Source organism: Sturnira hondurensis, unplaced genomic scaffold (genome assembly GCF_014824575.4).
Source record: "Sturnira hondurensis isolate 20B ecotype Veracruz unplaced genomic scaffold, ASM1482457v3 Scaffold0000880, whole genome shotgun sequence".
Classification (NCBI taxonomy): domain Eukaryota; kingdom Metazoa; phylum Chordata; class Mammalia; order Chiroptera; family Phyllostomidae; genus Sturnira; species Sturnira hondurensis.
This window is the reverse complement of record NW_028073511.1, coordinates 5,294,500-5,313,201: the sequence shown is the minus strand read 5'-3', so window position 1 is coordinate 5,313,201 and position 18,702 is coordinate 5,294,500. Positions and strand designations below refer to the sequence as shown.

Sequence of the window (18,702 nt, the reverse complement as noted above, 5' to 3'; positions counted from 1 at the left end):
TTGTAATATATGCATGCATTGCTGATTCTATGTTTTTTAAGAGATAATATTGTTGAACTTCCCTCCTTTATCTTTGGCTGAAAATGTGGAATAAAGGGGACCCAAAGAAATAACGTAGGACTGCGGGAAGGGTAAGGAACAGGAAACACTTCCAAGGAATGGCTAGAACACAAGAGGCCAGGGCAGAGACACCAAGAGCTGGACGCACACCCCAACACTGGCCACCAGGGACAACCGCCAGATGAAACAGCTCTGACAGCGAAAGGGCACACGTGCCCAGAAGATTCCTCTGAAACTAAAAGCAGAAAGAGTTCCCTCACCACAGTGAAAAGGAGCTGTTAATGGCATTAAAAGTGGTTCAGACACCAGCTTCATTCCTTACTTAGCCGCTAAGAAAAACATAGGCTTCAGGTGACTCTGGAAAACAATGGTCACAGGGCCAGCTACAGATCCACCCTCTCGCCCTGCTCTGTGGCCCTGGCGTTGTAACTTACAGACATTCCTCATCTGCCAGTGGACACAATTCTAGGCACCGTGGCTCGGTGGCATTGGAAGGATACTGCGAGGGGAAGGGGCCTCCAGTCTCCTAGCTCCAGAGCTGACCCTGTGGCTCCTACTAAGTCACTGTCAGCTGTGACTTTGGCCAACGATGGGTGAGAGCCAGCAGTGCACACTCTCCCGAGTTCCGCGGCAGCCCAAAGGCAGCTCTCCTCCGAGTGTCACTGACACCCCAGCAAGTGACCTCCTAGGGAGTTCCCGAGGCCCCGCCCGCCACTTCGAACCGAGGCCCCTTAGCAAACTTCAGCACCCAGCGGGCCAAACCCCCTTCAATGAGATCTGCCTCAGCCTTTCGGGGGGGGGGCTCTTCCCAGTCCACCCCTCCCTCGGGTCTCTCTGTCTACAGGCAGTGGCGGCTCCCCACTGCTGCTAGTCCTGTGTTCTTTAGAGATGTCCTGGCCTCTCTTGGTGGCTAGTCAACTCCCTGTTACTAGTTATAATCCTTCATATTGCATTCTCCCTGTTCAAACTCTGGTGGGGTTGCTTTCTCCTGAATGGATGCTGAACCCTAAATGATACCATAATCATTTGTAAAGTTTAAAAGAGGATGTGTATTTTCTAAATCATTAAGAAAATTAAAGTCCACTCAGGAAATGAGTGGAACCAGTGAGAAAGCATGAAACATGATCACAGAAGACCCAAGTCAGTAATTAACACAAAGCAAATGACCTGGACTCCCCTGACAAAACACACAGACTTTCAGAACAAGGTGAAGTATAAAAAGACATGCTGTTGAAGAAACAACTAAAAATTATATAAAAGTTAAAAATAAAAGGATGAAAGCCAACTTATCAAGCAAACAAACAAAAAAGAAAAATATTCTAATACCCAAGAAGTAAAATTCAAGGCAAAAACATAAACCGGACAAAGAGTAACTTTCTGGACTAGGAAGGCTTCCCTGTACCTAACAGACACAAGTGTGCGCGCTACATAACAGCATCGAAATCCACGGAGCTGAAGTGCTAGGCAAACATAAAATTGAGAGAAATAACTGCATTAGAGACTTTAAGACAACACAACTAGTCTATGGTAGTTTATAACCAAAAACAAGAAAACAAAACAGGAATAGTGTAATTAAAGTGGCTTGAACAAACATGTGTTCACCTGTCTCACACACACATTTACAGAACACTTTTTAAAATGCTAGGCCCCCAAACCTCAATGAAGTCTACAAAGCAGTAAGCCGTGTTTTCTTTCTACAAGGTGAAAAGTCCTAGAAGTAGTAAAAATGGGGGGGGGGGCAGCCAACCACAAAGAAATGTTTTAATATTCTTAATAAACCAAAAATTTAAAACACAATAATAAACTACCCAGAAAAAACACATCAGCATAGCTGGAATGTAAATATATTTGAAATGAGAGATAAACAAAAGCCTTCAACATATTCATTTGTATACAGACAAAAACAAAAATATGAGCACAACTCAAAGTTACAGGGGAAAAAATCTAGAAAAAACAAAAATGATAAACATATGATGAGAAACTAATACAACATCACAGTTGATAAACAAACCCAAATTGGTTGTTTTGAAGTGAAAAAAGATAACGTTTAGCAAGCCCAGTCCAGGAAAAATAAATAGAAAAAAAAGTAAATTCTTAGAAGGAACTTAATAGAAATATATTTTTAATAAAATTCTCTAATAAACACACTAAATCTCAAAAAAGTAAAAGTTTGCTAGAAATGTATGTTACCTATATTTAGTAAATAATAAACACGACTGGAAAGAGACATTTGAAAACAGTATTTTACAGTTACTTAAATTTAAAAATAGATGACATATTAATCACAAAAGAAACTGAGTTATCAAGAAATTCCTTCCAGAAAGGGCTCTGAACTCGTGTTTTATAAGCACCGTCCTTCAATCTCTCCTGGAACAAACCACCCCTGGGTTATAATGTAACTGCTTGATGCACAGAAAAACACACCCAGTTATGCTATCCGCTTCAAAGTTAGCAAATCCCAGTCCAAACCTGGACCATAGCCAGAAGACCAAACTCACTCATGTAAATGCAATTTTCCTTAGTAAAATATTAGCAAATCAAATTTCTAGTACCAATAAGGCAGTCACATTTTAGGAAAAATGTGTTCCAGAGGACACCACATATTTTGAAACTAATCTCCCCCCCCCCAAAATAATATCACAGTAGGGGATGCGTGACTGAACTGAGGAGGCCCACAATCGCCAGTGTTTTTCTCTGAGACTGCTTTTTCTTACCTCACCATTATTTCTACTCTTTCAAAAAGGACCCTTGCTCGTAGTGGTAGTTTCCTTTGGATCTTTATCCCACTTCGTTTCTGTCCCAAAGTGTCTGAGACTTGAACGTGCTTTTCAACACTAGTTTTAACACTATCATTTAATGAATGCCTTGTAAGAGAACGTGATACTTGTGAGCAGGAAACTCGTCACCAAAACCACTTTCAGAGCGGTGCTGCGCAGGACGCTAACAAAGGCTGGCGGCACATTTGCTTACCAGCCAAAGCATGTGGCAAAAGCATGAATACAAACGCACAGAGCCTAGCAGATTAGAAATTACATGATTCTTGTTCATTTTTTAGGATGTAAGTATATGCATTACTTCAAATTTTGAAATGGAAGCAAGTTTTGACTACTGTTAGATCAACAATTTTAAATCTGTGTAACTCAAGACTACATAAGATACAAGTAAACTGTAAATGTTTTTTTAAACATTTTATTTATTCATTTTCTTAGAGAGAGGGGAAGGGAGGGAGGAAGAGAAACACCAGTGTGTGGTTGCCTCTCACGCGCCCCCCTCTTGGGCACCTGGCCCACAATCCAGGTGTGTGCCCTGACTAGAAATTGAACCAGTGACCCACCTTGGCTGGCCAGCCAGCACTCAAGCCACTGAGCCACACCAGCCAGGGATATAAATCTTTTTTTCCCCTTAAATTAATTAATCTACCTGATTCCAGGTGTTCAAAGATGATCTATTGCTGGAAAATCTATTATGTCATCAACAGCACTCTCTCTGGGGAGCAGGCCCACGCCCTTCTAGCCCCACGGGCACGCATCTTTACTGTTCTCTCCTCGTGTCTAAGGGTTGCCATGAGGCTTGCAACCCTTAGCTGCAGTGGGGAGCAGTGGGCAGCAGCAGCTCACCCCGGGCTGACCCCCTGAGCCTGTCTCCAAGGCCCCTTTCCCCGACTCCCCAGGGAGCCAAAGCAGCTCCTCCCGGGCTCTCCTGGGGCTTCTTCTGTGCCGAGCGCTTCCTTGTTCACCGTCCCCACTTTAATAAATGTACTCTCAAAATCAAAAACGTGCATGTGTGTGTATGTGTATGTAATCACAAATCAAATAAAAACAAAAACAAAAACTACATAATCACCTTAACAGATACCCAAAAAGCTATCTGACAAAATTCCAGGGCCATACCCAATTCAAATTCTTTAAAAACTAAAGACAGAGGGAAATTTCCTTTCTAAATGACAACTATCTGACTCAACAGCCAGCCTGTGTTTAAAGGTAAAACACTATGGATGTTTAATAGGAACTATGGATGTTCCCGTTCAAGTCAGACACAAAACAAGGATGACTAGTATTATAATTGTTACTATCGTTCTAAACATTTCAGCCAATAAAGCATGCAATAAAAATTAAATAAAGTTATCAGATAACATCATTATTCATAGAGATCAAAGTATTTTCCTAAGCCTATGCAAAATTACTGGAAAAAAGAACTAGAACTAAGTAGCTACCAGGAAAAGGTAAACTAATCGTCTGACCAGAATGACTGCTGCTCAACTCTTTCCACGTCTTCCACCAAGACCGTTTCCACCCTGGTCTGAGGACACGGTGACAAGACGTTGCTGAAATGCATCTAGCCATGTCGTTGCTTTGCGCAGAAGGAAAGCTTTCCATCACAGAAGATCCAAATTCCTTACTCCAGCCTTACAAATGCGGCTCCACACAACCCAGCCTTACACAAACGCCGGTCTCGACACTCTGGCCACAGAAACTCTGTCACTCAAACACACCCTTGTGCTGGTTCTTCACTTTGCTGGCATTGCGTGTCCTTTGAATCTCACATGGATGGCTCCTTCTGTCAGTCACATCCTGTTTTAAATGTTACCTCCCCAGAGAGCTCTTTGATCACCCAACCTCAAGTAGCCACTATTTCCCATCACCCCATTTTAGTTCCCTCCACAGGAAGTTCATGACCTGATCCTTCTCCCTCTATGTTTGTTATCTCCTCCCACACAGGTCACCTCCACGAGAGCAAGGACTGTGTCTTAATAGCCGTCCGACTCCAACCCTCACAAATGCCTGGCACGTTTTAAGAGTCACTCAATAAACACTTGGGTTTCAGTGTCTGTCATTCTCAATAAACAGTAAGCTCTACAAAACAGGACCTCTGGCCACCCACCCACTCTGCTCACTGCTCTATCGCCAGGACTGACACCAGGTGTAGAGTTAACAAATACCTGATGAATGAATAAATGAATCCCTGCCTTTTAATGAGGGGGATTCATTCATTAGGGAGGAATTTCATTTCATTAAGGAGGAATGAATCCCCCCCTAATATTCTAAGATTGGGCAAATTTTTTCAGTGAGTCCAACACATGGTTGGCCTATACTGATCTTGTAGCCAACCAACACTGTCCTAAATGACTTCCCGTGGACTGTTAGTTAGAGCTTCTCACCCCTACCCATCCATCCCCAAATTCTACATTTGTAATTGACTTGTTAAGATAAACACAGAGCTTTAATAAAGTTTGATAGCCTTGCTGAAATTAATCTTTAAAATACCTTTGTCAATAACTATTTACAAGAAAATAACAGGTCAAGAAAAACTAAATCTTTTGAGTACTAGTCAATTAACTACATATGTAAATAGCAGGGCAGAGGAAAGACCTTCCGTAAAATTACACTGAAAAAACAAAGAGGTATTAAAAAGTTAATCTATCTTGTCAGTGTACAGACAAATGACCATTCTACGCTAAAACAGTAAAAACTAACACAGCCACAAAAGGATTGCCTCTGAAGGGTTTAATTTAAGATACTGGATCACCATTCTGATTACCGAAGAGCTAGCGTTAACTATGACATACAGCACACACTCGCTGGTTTGTGGGCACTCTTAAGTATCCAATTACTTCCAACAAAAGGCTGCATTCTCAATTTTATCCTTTGTTTTTATTCAAGAGTATCCTCACAGGCAACACTTGAAAATCACGCTTTTAAAATAAAGGCCAACCAAAAAAATTGCCAATATGACACTGTTTAACGAATGATTGTCGTAATAATTTAAGCCCTAAAATGTCCTGTGGAGTTGAAGTCTTTATACATAGATTGTGTAAGATCGATACCATTTAAAATAAACAACCAAAACCCCACAGATCATGGGGGAATTTGTCAATGAAGATAAACACCAGGTTCAGCCTTCGGGAGCACGAAAACCAGCACTTAATTCATCCCGGGACAGAACGCGAACTGCGCTTCACATTTTGGACTTCAGAGTTTCCTTCTCCAGCAGCAAGTCAGCAAATCTTTGCTGAAGTTCCTTTTCTCTCTCCTGTTGTCGCTGAACATCTTCTTTTAGACACTTAAAAAGACAAAAATATTAAAATAATTATTTCCTATGTAAGCACACTGAAAATTAAAAAGATCTTATGGTACTTCACCGCCGTACAGCCGAGTTCAGTCATGACTCTCAGAGACCAGTACAGCCCAAAGAAAAACCAGAATAGTGGCTACTTGTGCTATAAAACAAATACTACCACACCCATTCTTTGGTCACAGGACTACCACCTTTTTGTAAAATCTCTGCTTCTATCTCAAGTAAACAAGCCCTTACTGTCCTATCAATACCCACAAATGCACTTAAGCCCTGCCTGCACTCAATCTGGGATGGGGCTACCATGCACACTTGGGAAACACAGCTCAATGTGACTAAAGGAATTTGATGCAATGGTCTAATGTACCCAGGAGAGCTATATTAATGGAATACAATTAGGTTAGTTTCAGGGGTAAAAAATCACAAGGGTTACTTATTTCATCAGGTTATATTTACACAAAACAGAGAATTAGTAAAGGAAAAGCCTGTATATCTACCACTGACCCGGTCTGTCCATCTACACCCAGGCAGCTCTAGATCAGAAAAGTTTAGGCTCTCACTGAAAAAAGCCAGACAGCATCAGCTTCAGAAGATAGCCCGAACAGGAAAGAAATTAGAAAAGGAAAGCCCTGGGTAATTCTTTGCAGCTCTCTCAGCGATGCTGCAAGGCAGTAACGTTACCTCTAGCCTCCGGGGAATGGCGGAATCTTCATGTTTCTTCAGTTCTTCAAAAGTGCGCAACTCTAGGTAAGCCTGCTCAATTTGGTCCCATAAGTCATTCAACTGTTTCATGAGCCCCATAGCACGAGACTGGTAACCCCCAAGCAAAATTTTCATCTTCTTTTCCATCTTTGCAGCTCTCTTGGCTTCTGTTGTCATGTGACCTCTGTTTATCTAGGGGGGAGACCACACCAGCACATGTGAGCACAGCAGCTAAATAACTGGACACAAGGGACAGTACTGGTTCAAAGCAAGACTGTGTTAGAGCTACTCCTTCTTCAGCTGCTGAAGCACAAAATTAGGCTTAAGAAGAACCCATCCTGCACCTTGAGGGTTTCCCAGGTCAGTCCTAAACAAACTATTGACAACTTTCCCCACGATTCGACCTCAAAGCAGGCCTGCATCTCACAGGATAGAGAAAGCTCATCTGCACCCAGAAAACTGCTCCTGCTGCAACATTAACCTGCACCAACCTCAGAACAGGCAGCGACTCGCCTCCACCACCTGTACCTCAAGTGTGTTTCTCCAATACACATGCACATTTTTGGTAACTGAACATCCAATTAATGTACCACAGCCTTGATCAAGGCATAATCCCTCAAACGATAAAATTACTGGATTATTTTTATAACATAAAACCCCTAAATTTGGCACATGACACATTAAAGAGAGAGAGTATCGCATTAGTCAACAGAAAGTTTTTTCCCGAGGAGTGAAAAGACAATATAAAATTAAGAAAAATGACAGTTTTCTATTAAATATATTGAGCACAGGTGAGCTGCCTCCTCAGATCATTCTAAAATTGGGGGGGGGGGGAGTTAAAACATATCCTTTCTTCTTCACAAAAGAACAGGAGAGGGATAATTAATAAAAGAAAGACTTGAACAAAATTCTAAAGCATAGGAAGGAGAAAGTCCCAGCTTAGAAGGTCCGAGGAGAGGGGAAGAGACGGGGACAGGTGTGCAATGCAGAGTCCCACTGGCGTCACCCCGTCCCTGGGTGTATACCCTGTAACCCACGACAGAAGCACGCCACGGTTTAGAGTGATCTGCAAGTGCCTGCTTTCAGCATACAACACTTACACTTGTGAGGTCAGAGCCTTAGGAGTAATTATTAAATCTGTGCTGATTGCTCTGTGTGTACCTGTTCCTTCTTCCCCCCCAGCTTACTTCCTTTCTTTGCCCTCCTTCCCACCTCATTCCCTCTCAAACGGATGATTCCGACGAGTGGTATCCATAAGCAATCAAAATTAAGTAGCTTCAAGCTAATGGATCCCCAAACGATACTCTGTAATTCATAATAAAGAGGGTGACAGCACCCTATAACAAGAGAGACAGACGACAAGGTAAATACCTTTTTTCTCTGAAATAGTAAATGAGGGGTGTGGCAGTAAGTAAGTGGAAAAGGTACCAAGAGAAAACGTCAAATGCAAAAGGATGATATGAACACTGTACACCAGATGTTTTTAAATATTTAGAAGTAATATAATTAACAAAACCAATATACAAGTTTCCATGATAACTTTGAAATATCCACTTCAATGCATAATATCTGATTTAAAAACAAGTATGTCAACCTCAACATTTTATGTGAAGTTAAAATATATAACATCAAAAATAAAGTGTTCCTCAAAATATAAAGTAATATAAAGTAATACTTCTACTGGAAAAGTATTACTTCATACCTTTCCATCTCCAACTAAGTTCATTAAAAGTCAAATAAGCTTTGGAAAGGGGGAAGAAGGACATGTTACATGTGTGCACCTTAGGAAGTGAGATTAATCTGAAATTAATTTATATAGCCCTGGCTGGTGTGGTTCAGTGGCTCCAGTGCTGGCCTGCGAACCAAAGGGTCGCCGGTTCAACCCCAGTCAGGACACAGGCCTGGGCTAAGGATCAGGTCCCTGCTTGGAGGTACGCAAGAGGCAACCACACACTGATGTTTCTCTCCCTCTCTTTCTCCTTCCCTTCCCTCTAAGGATAAATAAAATCTTTTTTAAAAATAAAATTAAATAAATGTAAGTTAAGCTCTTTAAAAACCAGCCATATCTTCAGCATTTTATAAGTTAATAAGCTTTCATTTCTCTGTAATTCACTTGAATAAATCCAAGACTAAGTAATATCCTCTACAAAGGAGCCATTTTCCTCTAACAGATAATAAATCAAAGTTCCACAGCAACAATGTATCTTCTAAGGAAACACTTAGGATGAAGTCAGGCAGCACAGCACAGAAGGTAAGGGTAAGTCACTCTCTACCCACCCAGCATGGACACCCAGATGTTCTGAGCTGATGCAAATTACTTAACTTCTATGTCTCCATTTCTCTACCTGTAAAATGGCAGCCACTGCTAAAGGTTATTATGCAATTTAAATAAGGTAATTATTTAAATTATCTTATTTAAAGATAATTTAAATAAGGTAGCTCTACTGGTTGGAGCGTCGTCCTTGTACACCAAAGGTTGCAGATTCAACTCCCAGTCAGGGAGCGTACAGGAGGCAACTGATCAACGTTTCTCTCTTCCCACCCCACCCCCAAATCAATAAACATATCCTTGGGTGAGGATTAAAAATACTAATACTAATAGGAGTAATAAGTAGCAGTAGTAAGATAATGTACATGAAAACCCTTAGCCACCCAGTGACTAGCACAGAGTAAGCAGTCAACAAATGTTGGCTCCGATTACAATTATTTTATAGGCACCAAGAGCTGGAACATCTTGGCTCTCCGCTCAAATAGACCAGGGGTTTAAAATGAGGCTTTAAAACCTTCTTTAAAATTCCAGCTTTAATTTTTAAAAAATAGGAAAAGAGCTGTTCCTTACTTTAAAGGAGCACCTGAGGGATCCTGGCAGCACCCTGAGGACCACCAGGCCAAGCACCTGGCAGGAGCGGCCTTTCCAGCCCCGACGAACTCTAGAACTGCCTGAAGAGCTTTTAAATTAAAAGCCAGTGTCCTAAAGCCAGTGTCCTAAAGCCAGTGTCCTAAATCCACAGACCCTACTTGAATGGCCTCAGACCTCCGGGTTTTTAAAGCCCCGCAATGATTCTAACAGGAAATCAGGATGGAGAATCCTGTTTCAGCCCTTGTCGTTACAGAAGCTAGATAGCGCAGGGCTAGGAATGTAAGACAGAAAACTGTACTTGAACAAGAATTAAATAAAAATTAAAATTAAAAAAAAAAAGAGGCTAGATAGCGGTCTCTCTCAACCAGACCCACCAAAAAGTCCTCACTGCCAATAAGTAAAAAACGAAACCAATGGCCTGCATCACGTTCTTATGCTATAATTCATCAAGTTCTAATACTAACATCTAATACTCTAATTACATGTGGGTTCAAATACACATTCCAAAAACCTTAACAGCATAGAATTTCAATTTAATACAGTTTTTTTTGTTTTTTTAAAATTAGTTACACAAATTATCATTTTCATTAGTAAGATAATTCAATTAGCTCCATGGATATTCGACTTCTAATATGGCATAAAAACGTAATACTCTCAGAAGGTGTTTAGTCATCAAGGCATATTCGGTATGACTGGTAACTTGTATCAGGGAATTACCACCTCCAACACAGTTGAGTCATTTATTATTCCCAAACTACCAAAGATTTTAAAACTGCTAGGTTGCTAGCTTCCATTTAATGCCAATGATTATATTTAATTTAGCTCAAGCTTTACATAAAACCTTCTGGCTCAAATACTGTGCTAGGATTCCAAGCAAATATGGAAATAAATTACACTAAAAGATTTTAAGCATAAGAAAAAACTTAGTCAACTATATAAAGTTAGACACTAAAAGTATAAAGAAATGGAATGCAGCTTTTACTATTCAACCTGAGCTTAGCTGTCTCGCATCTGCCCCCAATCATCACCATGTGCAGGAACCAGGGCACAAACTGGCGGGTACAGAGCAGTCGCAGGGGTGTGAACCCTGTGTGGGGGGTACAGTCAGTATAATGGAGTAGCTATGTTTGGTGTCCGGCGGGAACTGGAAATATCAGGGTGGGGGTAGGAGAAGGTGATGTAAAATATATGACTGTCTAACCACTATGCTGTATACCTAATACAAAATAATACTGAATGTAAACTGTACTGAAAAAAACGTTTAACGTGAAGGAAGGTAACTGTATACTTTGTAAAATGCTCAACCTATGACTGCTCAGCACTTTAGGAGATGCTTGGAGCTGAACTGTGACCGGGACTGCTGAGCTGCAGACTTCTGCTTTTCTGAAAGGTGGTACACCTCTGGGTGGTGTTTTCTGAAACTGGCCTGGTTTTGTTACAGAACAGGGGGAAGGCGGGGTACATTATACTATTACCAAAAGGATGCCCCATTAGGTTCACATTGTCCACACCAAGGAAAGATGTCTCTCAATGCCAGAGATTTGTGAAAAGGAAAGGAAATGTTTATTTAAAGCTACACAGACTTGAAGCAGTAACTTAATGTCTTCATTAAAATATTAAAGTCCTTTCGGATACCCACAGCCACACACAGTCCCTCCTGCTCCCTCTGCCCTAAATTGGGGTACCGTGTCTCAGGAAAAGAAGTAGATTCAGGCTTCCAACACCATCAGCTGTGTCATCAGCCAGGATCAAGCCAGGTGGTTCTCCTCTGCAAAGCTGTGGGGGTTTGCCCTCTGCCAAAACGACGTGGTTCTCCCCTTAATGGTCACTGTGTCTCCGTTTAAATCCCTGAGCCAACCCTCCTCTACAGCCCCATTTCCCACTCCTCCCACAATGGGCTACACTTGCCAGCACTGCCGTATCCTCCCAGCTTTACTGGGCTGCCATAGTGGGTCTGAGCAGGCGTGACCCCTTAGCCTGGAGCCAATCATCTCCAAGCTCTCACACAGGTGCTGTAACCAGGGGGCGTTGCCTCCCAGTTATGTCATGGGTGGAAGTCACTTCCATCCCCCTGGCTCAAGGCATGGCCACAACTATTTAACCTATCTATGCAACCAGTTACAGGTTGTACATATGTTAAATGACCATGCCAGAGGTTAGGTGCAAAGCTACTGCTGTACAAAACAGCCCTGCACCGTTCCTGCTCCATGTGTCCCTTCCCCCGAGCTCAAACCTGTGGTGGGAGGGGGAAAAGTGAGGCCATCCTATATATATATTTTTAATATTTCCTGGACACCTTGAGTTCTGGACCCCATTCCAAATCCCTTTTGGGGGCCTCCCTCTTGGCTGCACCCTGTTACATTTTGGCAGAGGGAGGCAGGACTATTTGTTTTGGGGTACTTTTATTTATTTTTTAACTTGCAATGTTTGTCCTTTATTTTGTTCTTTATATTTTGAAAGTGAAAAGAAATAGTATTGAGTCAATTTCTTTTTATTTTTTAAATATTTGATCTATGTATTTATAAGCCTTATAGTTGCTCTAAAGATTTCAAAAGTATTGAGTACTTTTCCAAGGGTAGCACTTTTTTAAAAAAACAGTTCTTGGAGTTCTCTGTTCCACAGCATTTCCTTCTATTCCATGGTTATGTATGTTTTGATTACTACTGAGATTTTTTTAAATTTTCTGAAGCAAGCTGAGAGGGAGGCAGAAAGATTTGATGCCCCCCCTCCCAAAATCTTTCTTACCTTTTTCACCCAAACCTTCTTAAATGTGGACTAACTACTATGCTTTAAAACAAACTTGAGGTGCATCTGAAGAGGGAAATTTATTTCTCTGCTTTTCTATTATACAAATTGTTTACAAAAACTGCAAATTTAAAAAATTACACTTTTACACTAGCATTTGCAGTCCTTGTAAAAGTTCTCAACTTTTTTGCTAAACAGATGTGTTTTTTTAAAGTATGAGTCCTTGTTTAAAAAGAAGAGATTATAACAGAAAATATTTTCTATAAATAATACATGTATTCTGGCTTTAGCGCTCCCACCCTCAGGGTGACATGTACTTATTTCCAGTACTTCTTTCCTCCATACTCACCTTTGTTCTCTTCCCCCTCTCCCACTCATGCACATGTGGGGTTTTTTGTGAGAATTAGCCTTGCTGCACTGTGATCGGTGAAGACGCGAAACGTTTTTTAAAAAATTTAAAAAATTAAAATTTAATTTTTAATTAAAAATTAAAATTACACTTAAATTGTTTCTTTTTGTGTATTTGAAATTTTAGTTATCCTCAGATTCCTCTTCTAGTCCCTTCCTGAAGCCACATGAGGAATGCCGTGACAGATTTCAGGGCCACACCCTTCCTGTTTTGCCCTGCAGGGCCCTTGCTGCTTTCCCATTCGCAGAGGCATCCTCGGATATTACCTCTTCATCATATACAGTCAAAAAACATCCGTAGCAAATTGGCAGGTTGATCAAGTTTTACGATTGACGCCCATAGTGCATGAAGTGCTTGCAGTTCTTTCTCCGTGTCCGAGTCTAGGTACCTGAGTAAGATCAGCACTCTCTGCTGATCACAGCGTGTGCGCTCAGAAGGTGGAGGAGTCGGCTATTATAATAGCTGCTTTACAAACAGCTGTCATCAAAGCTCTAAAGGATGTAAGTGAACTCATCTGGGCTTCATCGAGATCAGCCTCTACCCAGTCAAAGATCTGTTCATCATCTGCTTTGTCCTCCATAATGAGTTTCTCAAGTCGATTATATAGCTCTTTAGCAGAGAGTTCTTTCTTTGAAAGGACTTCAGAGAAACAGGAACTGTTAGACTCTATAAAGTCCAACTTCTGCTCCAAGAAAAAATTATGTACATCTTCACTTTCTGACAGAAAGCCCTTCCAGCTGAGGTCAGCCTCCCTCCATAAAGGTCCTGCTTTCTTATGGCTCATTTGTTTGCATAGAAGGTGCAATATTTCAGAAAGCAAGACCCCAGCTCTTCCAACAGGAAGTAAAGGTTTGCAGGATTCTATGGTAAGTCCTCTCATGGAGATTCCGCCTTCTTTCAACATGGGGGTCACCAGGTGAGCAAGGTACAACCAAATATGGAGAATATCAATGGCCATATCATCTGCCAATTCCAATGTTTCTGAAAAACCTCTGAAAAAGTCCTGTTTCCTGAGCTCTTCTGACTGCACCAGCTAATACATTAGTTGGCCCATGTGATCCCTGGTGATCTGGCTCCTCTCCAGGGTGGACTCAACTCCCACTCTCTCAAACACATGGAGCGGGCCCTGGGCATTCAGCTCCTCCACACACTGCATGGCTTCCTTAACATCATTAATGTGTAGAAAGTCATCAATGATAGATCTGCACTTCCTCTCTATTTCCTCTTCTGACAATGAAAGCAAAAATATAAAACGCTTCATGAACTTGCCTGTCATCCTTGCATGGGGGCCATGCTAATCTTCTCTGTACCATTCCAATTTTAGTACATGTGCCGCCGAAGCGAGCACTTGGGGTACTTTGAAGGGAGCAGGATTTCTGCCAGACTTCTGCCATTATTCTAAACCTGTATAACCTCCAAATAAACAATCCCTTTCCTTTTACACCAAACTCTTGCCTTGGGAGCCACACTTACTAGCAGCGGGCAATCAAACCCCACAGTGGTCTAGAAGACCACTGGTGGGGGGGTCCTGTAATATAAGCACTAAATTTCTAATAATCTTAAATAAAGTTCACTATAACATTACACATTTAAAGTAGGACAACACTCTACCTTGTCTACATAGGTAGACATATTTTGCCTCCTTGCACAACCAAAAGAAGGACAACAACAAATTTAAAAACAAAAACCAACCAGACCTGACAGAAAATCGAACTGCATGGAAGTCTGACAACCAAGGAGTTAAAGAAGAAATGTTCATCCAGACCAGTAGGAGGGGCAGAGATGGGCAGTCAGGTGGAGAGGACATGTGGTAAGGTGGCAACTTGCAGACTCTGTGGTCCCACATTTGCATGCGGATAAACCGGGAGGAACAACTGGGGAGCGAGACGGAGTGCACAACCCAGGACTCCAGAGTGAGGAAATAAAGCCACAAAGCCTCTAACTGAAAACACTGTGAGGGTGGAGGCAGCAGCGGGAGAAACTCCCAGACTCACAGGAGAGTTCATTGGAGAGACCCTTAGGGTCCTAGAACGTACACAAATCCACCCGCACAAGAATCAGCACCAGAAGAACCCAATTTGATTGTGGGTAGTGGGGGAAGTGACTGAAACCCAGCAGAGTGGAGCAGGAGTCATTGTTCCCTGTTGGACCCCTGCCCCACATACAGCGTCACAACCCAGCGACTGGGTTGCCCCACCAGGATGAACACCTAAGGCTCCGCCCCTCACTACATAACAGGTGTGCTGAGACAATAAAAATGGCCCAAATGAAAGAACAGATCAAAGCTCCAAAAAAAAAAATACAGCTAAGCAACGAAGACATAGCCAAACTATCAGATGCACAGTTCAGAATACTGGTAATCAGGATGCTCCAGGAACTCACTGGGTACTTCAACGACGTAAAAAAAACCTCAGGCAGCAATGAACGTTGCATTATGTGAAATAAAGAAAAATCTACAGGGAACTAACAGTGATGGGAAGGAAACCAGGACTCCAATCAATGGTTTGGAGCAGAAGGAAGAAACATTCAGCCAGAACAGAATTCAAAAAAACATGGAGAAGCTTAGGAACCTGCAGGACATCTTTAAACGTTCCAATATTCAAATCATAGAGGTGCCAGAAGAGGAAGACTAAGAAATTGAAAACTTATTTGAAAAACTAATGAAGGAGAACTTCCCCAATCTGGCAAAGGAAACAGACTTCCAGAAAGTCCAGGAAGCTCAGAGAGTCCCAAAGAAGTTGGGCCCAAGGAGGAACACACCAAGGCACATCGTAACTACATCACCCAAGATTAAAAATAAGGAGAGAGCCCTGGCTGGTGTAGCTCAGTGGATTGAGCACCGGCCTGTGAACCAAAGGATTGCGGTTCCATTCACAGTCAGGGCACATGCCTGGGTTGCAGGCCAGTTCCCAGCAGGGGATGCACAAGAGGCAACCATACATTGATATTTCTCTCTCTCTGTTTCCCTTCCCCTCTAAAAATAAATAAATAAAATCTTTAAAAATTTTTTTAAAAAAATGAGAGAATCTTAAAAGCATCAAGAGAAGAGGAGACAGTGAGCTACAAAGGAGTTCCCATAAGTTTATCAGCTGATTTCTCAAAAGAAACTTGACAGGCAAGAAGGGGCTAGAAAGAAGTATTTAAAGTCATGAAAGGCAAGGACCTACATCCAAGATTTCTCTATCCAGCAAAGCTATCATTTAGAATGGAAGGGCATATAAAGTGCTTCCCAGATAAGGTCAAGTTAAAGGAGTTCATCATCACCAAGCCCTTATTAAGTGAAATGTTAAAGGGACTTATTTAAGAAAAAGAAGATAAAAAACTATGAACAATAAAATGACAACAAACTCACAGTTAATAGCTGTTGAGCTATTAACAACCAAACCTTAAAAATGAACAAAACAAAAACAAACTAAGCAAACAACTAGAACAGGAACAGAATCACAGAAATGGAGATCACATGGAGGGTTATCACGGGGGAGTGGAAGGGGGAGAGAGGGGGAAAGGTACAAAGAACTAAGTAGCATAAATGGTGGGTAGAAAATGGACAGGGGGAGGTTAAGAATAGTACGGGAAATGGAGAAGCTAAAGAACTTATATGTACGACCCATGGACATGAATTAAAGGGGAAGAATGTGGGTGGGAGGAGGTGTACAGGCCAGAGGGGAAAAGGGGGGAGGGAATGGAACTGTAATAGCATAATCAATAAAATATATTTTAAAAAAATAAAGTAGGACAACACTTGGTATAATTAAAGCTGACTACATCTAAAATGAAAGAGTAAAATTCAATTTAAAAGAGATCTCTGAATGAGAACATATCTACTTGTAAATGTGTGAGGAAACCAAGCTGACGAATTTCACGCACCATCCCTCTGGTTTACACTATGTCTGGAATTTGCTTCAAAATGATGGGGAGGGGGAGCTGAAACAAAGCGGCTGTATGAGCCGACGACTGTCACAGCTGGGTGATAATATGGGAGTACTCATCACACTAGTCTACTTCTGGGTATATTTTAAAATTCCCACAATATAAGGTTTTTTACAATTCAAAATCTACTCTAAAAGCTATTTCAAGACTGTACATCACAAACTCTGAAACCTCAATACAATGAAATATAATGCAGGCATTAGAACGTGCAAGTATGTCAATGATTTCAACACCTCAACATGTATATATGAAATGTTAAATTAAAATCCATTATACTAACCAAATCAGATTGAGTCTTAATCTCTCTCTAAAGATCAACTATGTCTCAAAATTTTAGACATTCATCAAAATTTATAGAATGAAAACTTAGCCACCCTATTGTTCAAAGTGAAGTTACTTCATGATACCTCAAAGTATCAAATCCAGTGCACCCCTCTGAGATAACACTTAGGATGATACAAACCTGAGAGAAGGGGAGAAAATTCTCATTTACTAAAACTCGCTACTTGCTAGGCACACAGTATCTCATTTAAACTTACATTACCTCAAACTCTCACTTCCACGAGACAAAAACTATTACCCACTCAAATTTTACCGATAAGGAAATTTGAGACCGAGGGAGATTCTCAGCGCCGAAGCCCTGCAGTTACGCCCTACCTCGAAGGCCAACACATTAGGCCATTCCACTGCTAGTCAGAGTCCTCCCTGCCTCAGCCCCCGCACTGCAGATATGCCTGAAGAAATTCAAGCTGTGGGACTAAACAGCTTAACGCCACAGACAGTGCCCTTGAAAACAAATTATTCTAGACACATGTAAACAAAATCTTAATTAACTGACCTGACCACCATTTTTCTGATTTAGATATTAACCTATACGTACCCACTTACAAGAATTTTGACACTTCAAAAAAATTTTTACTCTCCTCGCTTATAAATTCATAATTATGTAATTCTTAATAAACTGTAAAGCTGTAGCAAAACAAACATCTCTCATAAAGATCTTATGGAGGAAAAAAGTTACTAACAACTTTTGAAGAAGTTGGGCAAAATATAACTTGTGTAGTTATTTGGATATTTCACCAAAGCTAATCTTTGCCACAGACTTTAAATGAGAGCAAGTGATCAGATTTCTTTTTATTTATTTATTTTTCAGATTTTATTTGTTTATTTATTTATTTATTTGAGGGGAGGGGGAGGAGAGGGGAGGGGAGGGGAGGGGAGAGAAATATCCCTTCCCTCTGGTTGCTTCTCGTGCATCCCCTGCTGGGAACTGGCCTGCAACCCAGGCATGTACCCTGACTGGGAATCGAACTGCAATCCTCTGGGTCGCAGGCCCGTGCTCAATCCACTGAGCTACACCAGCCAGGGCTCTTTTTACTTTTTAATAGTATTTATAATATTATACTATGAAATGAACAAAGTAGTATATGATGATCCCAATGTTAAACACCTTCCTCCTTTCATCCACACATAGATATGTGTTATGTGTAGTAACCTTTTTTCTTTCATATTTAATCTTATATATATACTCACACACATATCTGTAAATATACATATACACACACACATCCAAAATGTTACAGTGATCATGTCTACAATAGATGGTAGGCTCTTTTCTCTACTTCTCTTTTAAAATTTTCTACAAAAAAAAATTTCTACAAAGTACTGGTATTATTTTTACAAAATGCTCTATAAATGTTACTTTTTAAATGCACAGAAAAAAAACTGTCTAAAAAAGACTAGCCAGAGACTGATGGAAAACCGATGGTCCCCAGGAGATGAAGCAGTGGAACCGTAAGTGTTTCCTCGGACCATTACAAAAGGGGGCTGTATGGGACTTATAAAAGTGTAATTGTTACTTTCAAACTCACTGAGTTTGTTAAGGTTACTAAGCCTAAGTAATTCCAAAATAAACACATGATCC

General features: G+C 41.0%; 1 protein-coding gene and 1 non-coding gene across 2 annotated transcripts in view; both read right to left on the bottom strand.

The window, feature by feature from the left end:
* Positions 1–3,460: 3,460 nt before the first annotated feature.
* Positions 3,461–18,702, bottom strand: part of CDC5L (cell division cycle 5 like) — a 58,745-nt gene continuing 43,503 nt past the window's right edge. Inside the window, exons 15-16 of the mRNA XM_037054006.1 lie at positions 6,814–7,026; positions 3,461–6,120 (exon numbers count right to left, since the gene is read on the bottom strand). Of these exons, the coding sequence (XP_036909901.1) occupies positions 6,016–6,120; positions 6,814–7,026 (318 nt within the window). The 3' untranslated portion in view covers positions 3,461–6,015. The remainder of the gene's footprint in view (positions 6,121–6,813; positions 7,027–18,702) is intronic.
* On the bottom strand, positions 14,090–14,196 carry LOC118994439 (U6 spliceosomal RNA). The gene has a single exon (XR_005068047.1). It is a non-coding gene; the product is annotated as a U6 spliceosomal RNA (small nuclear RNA).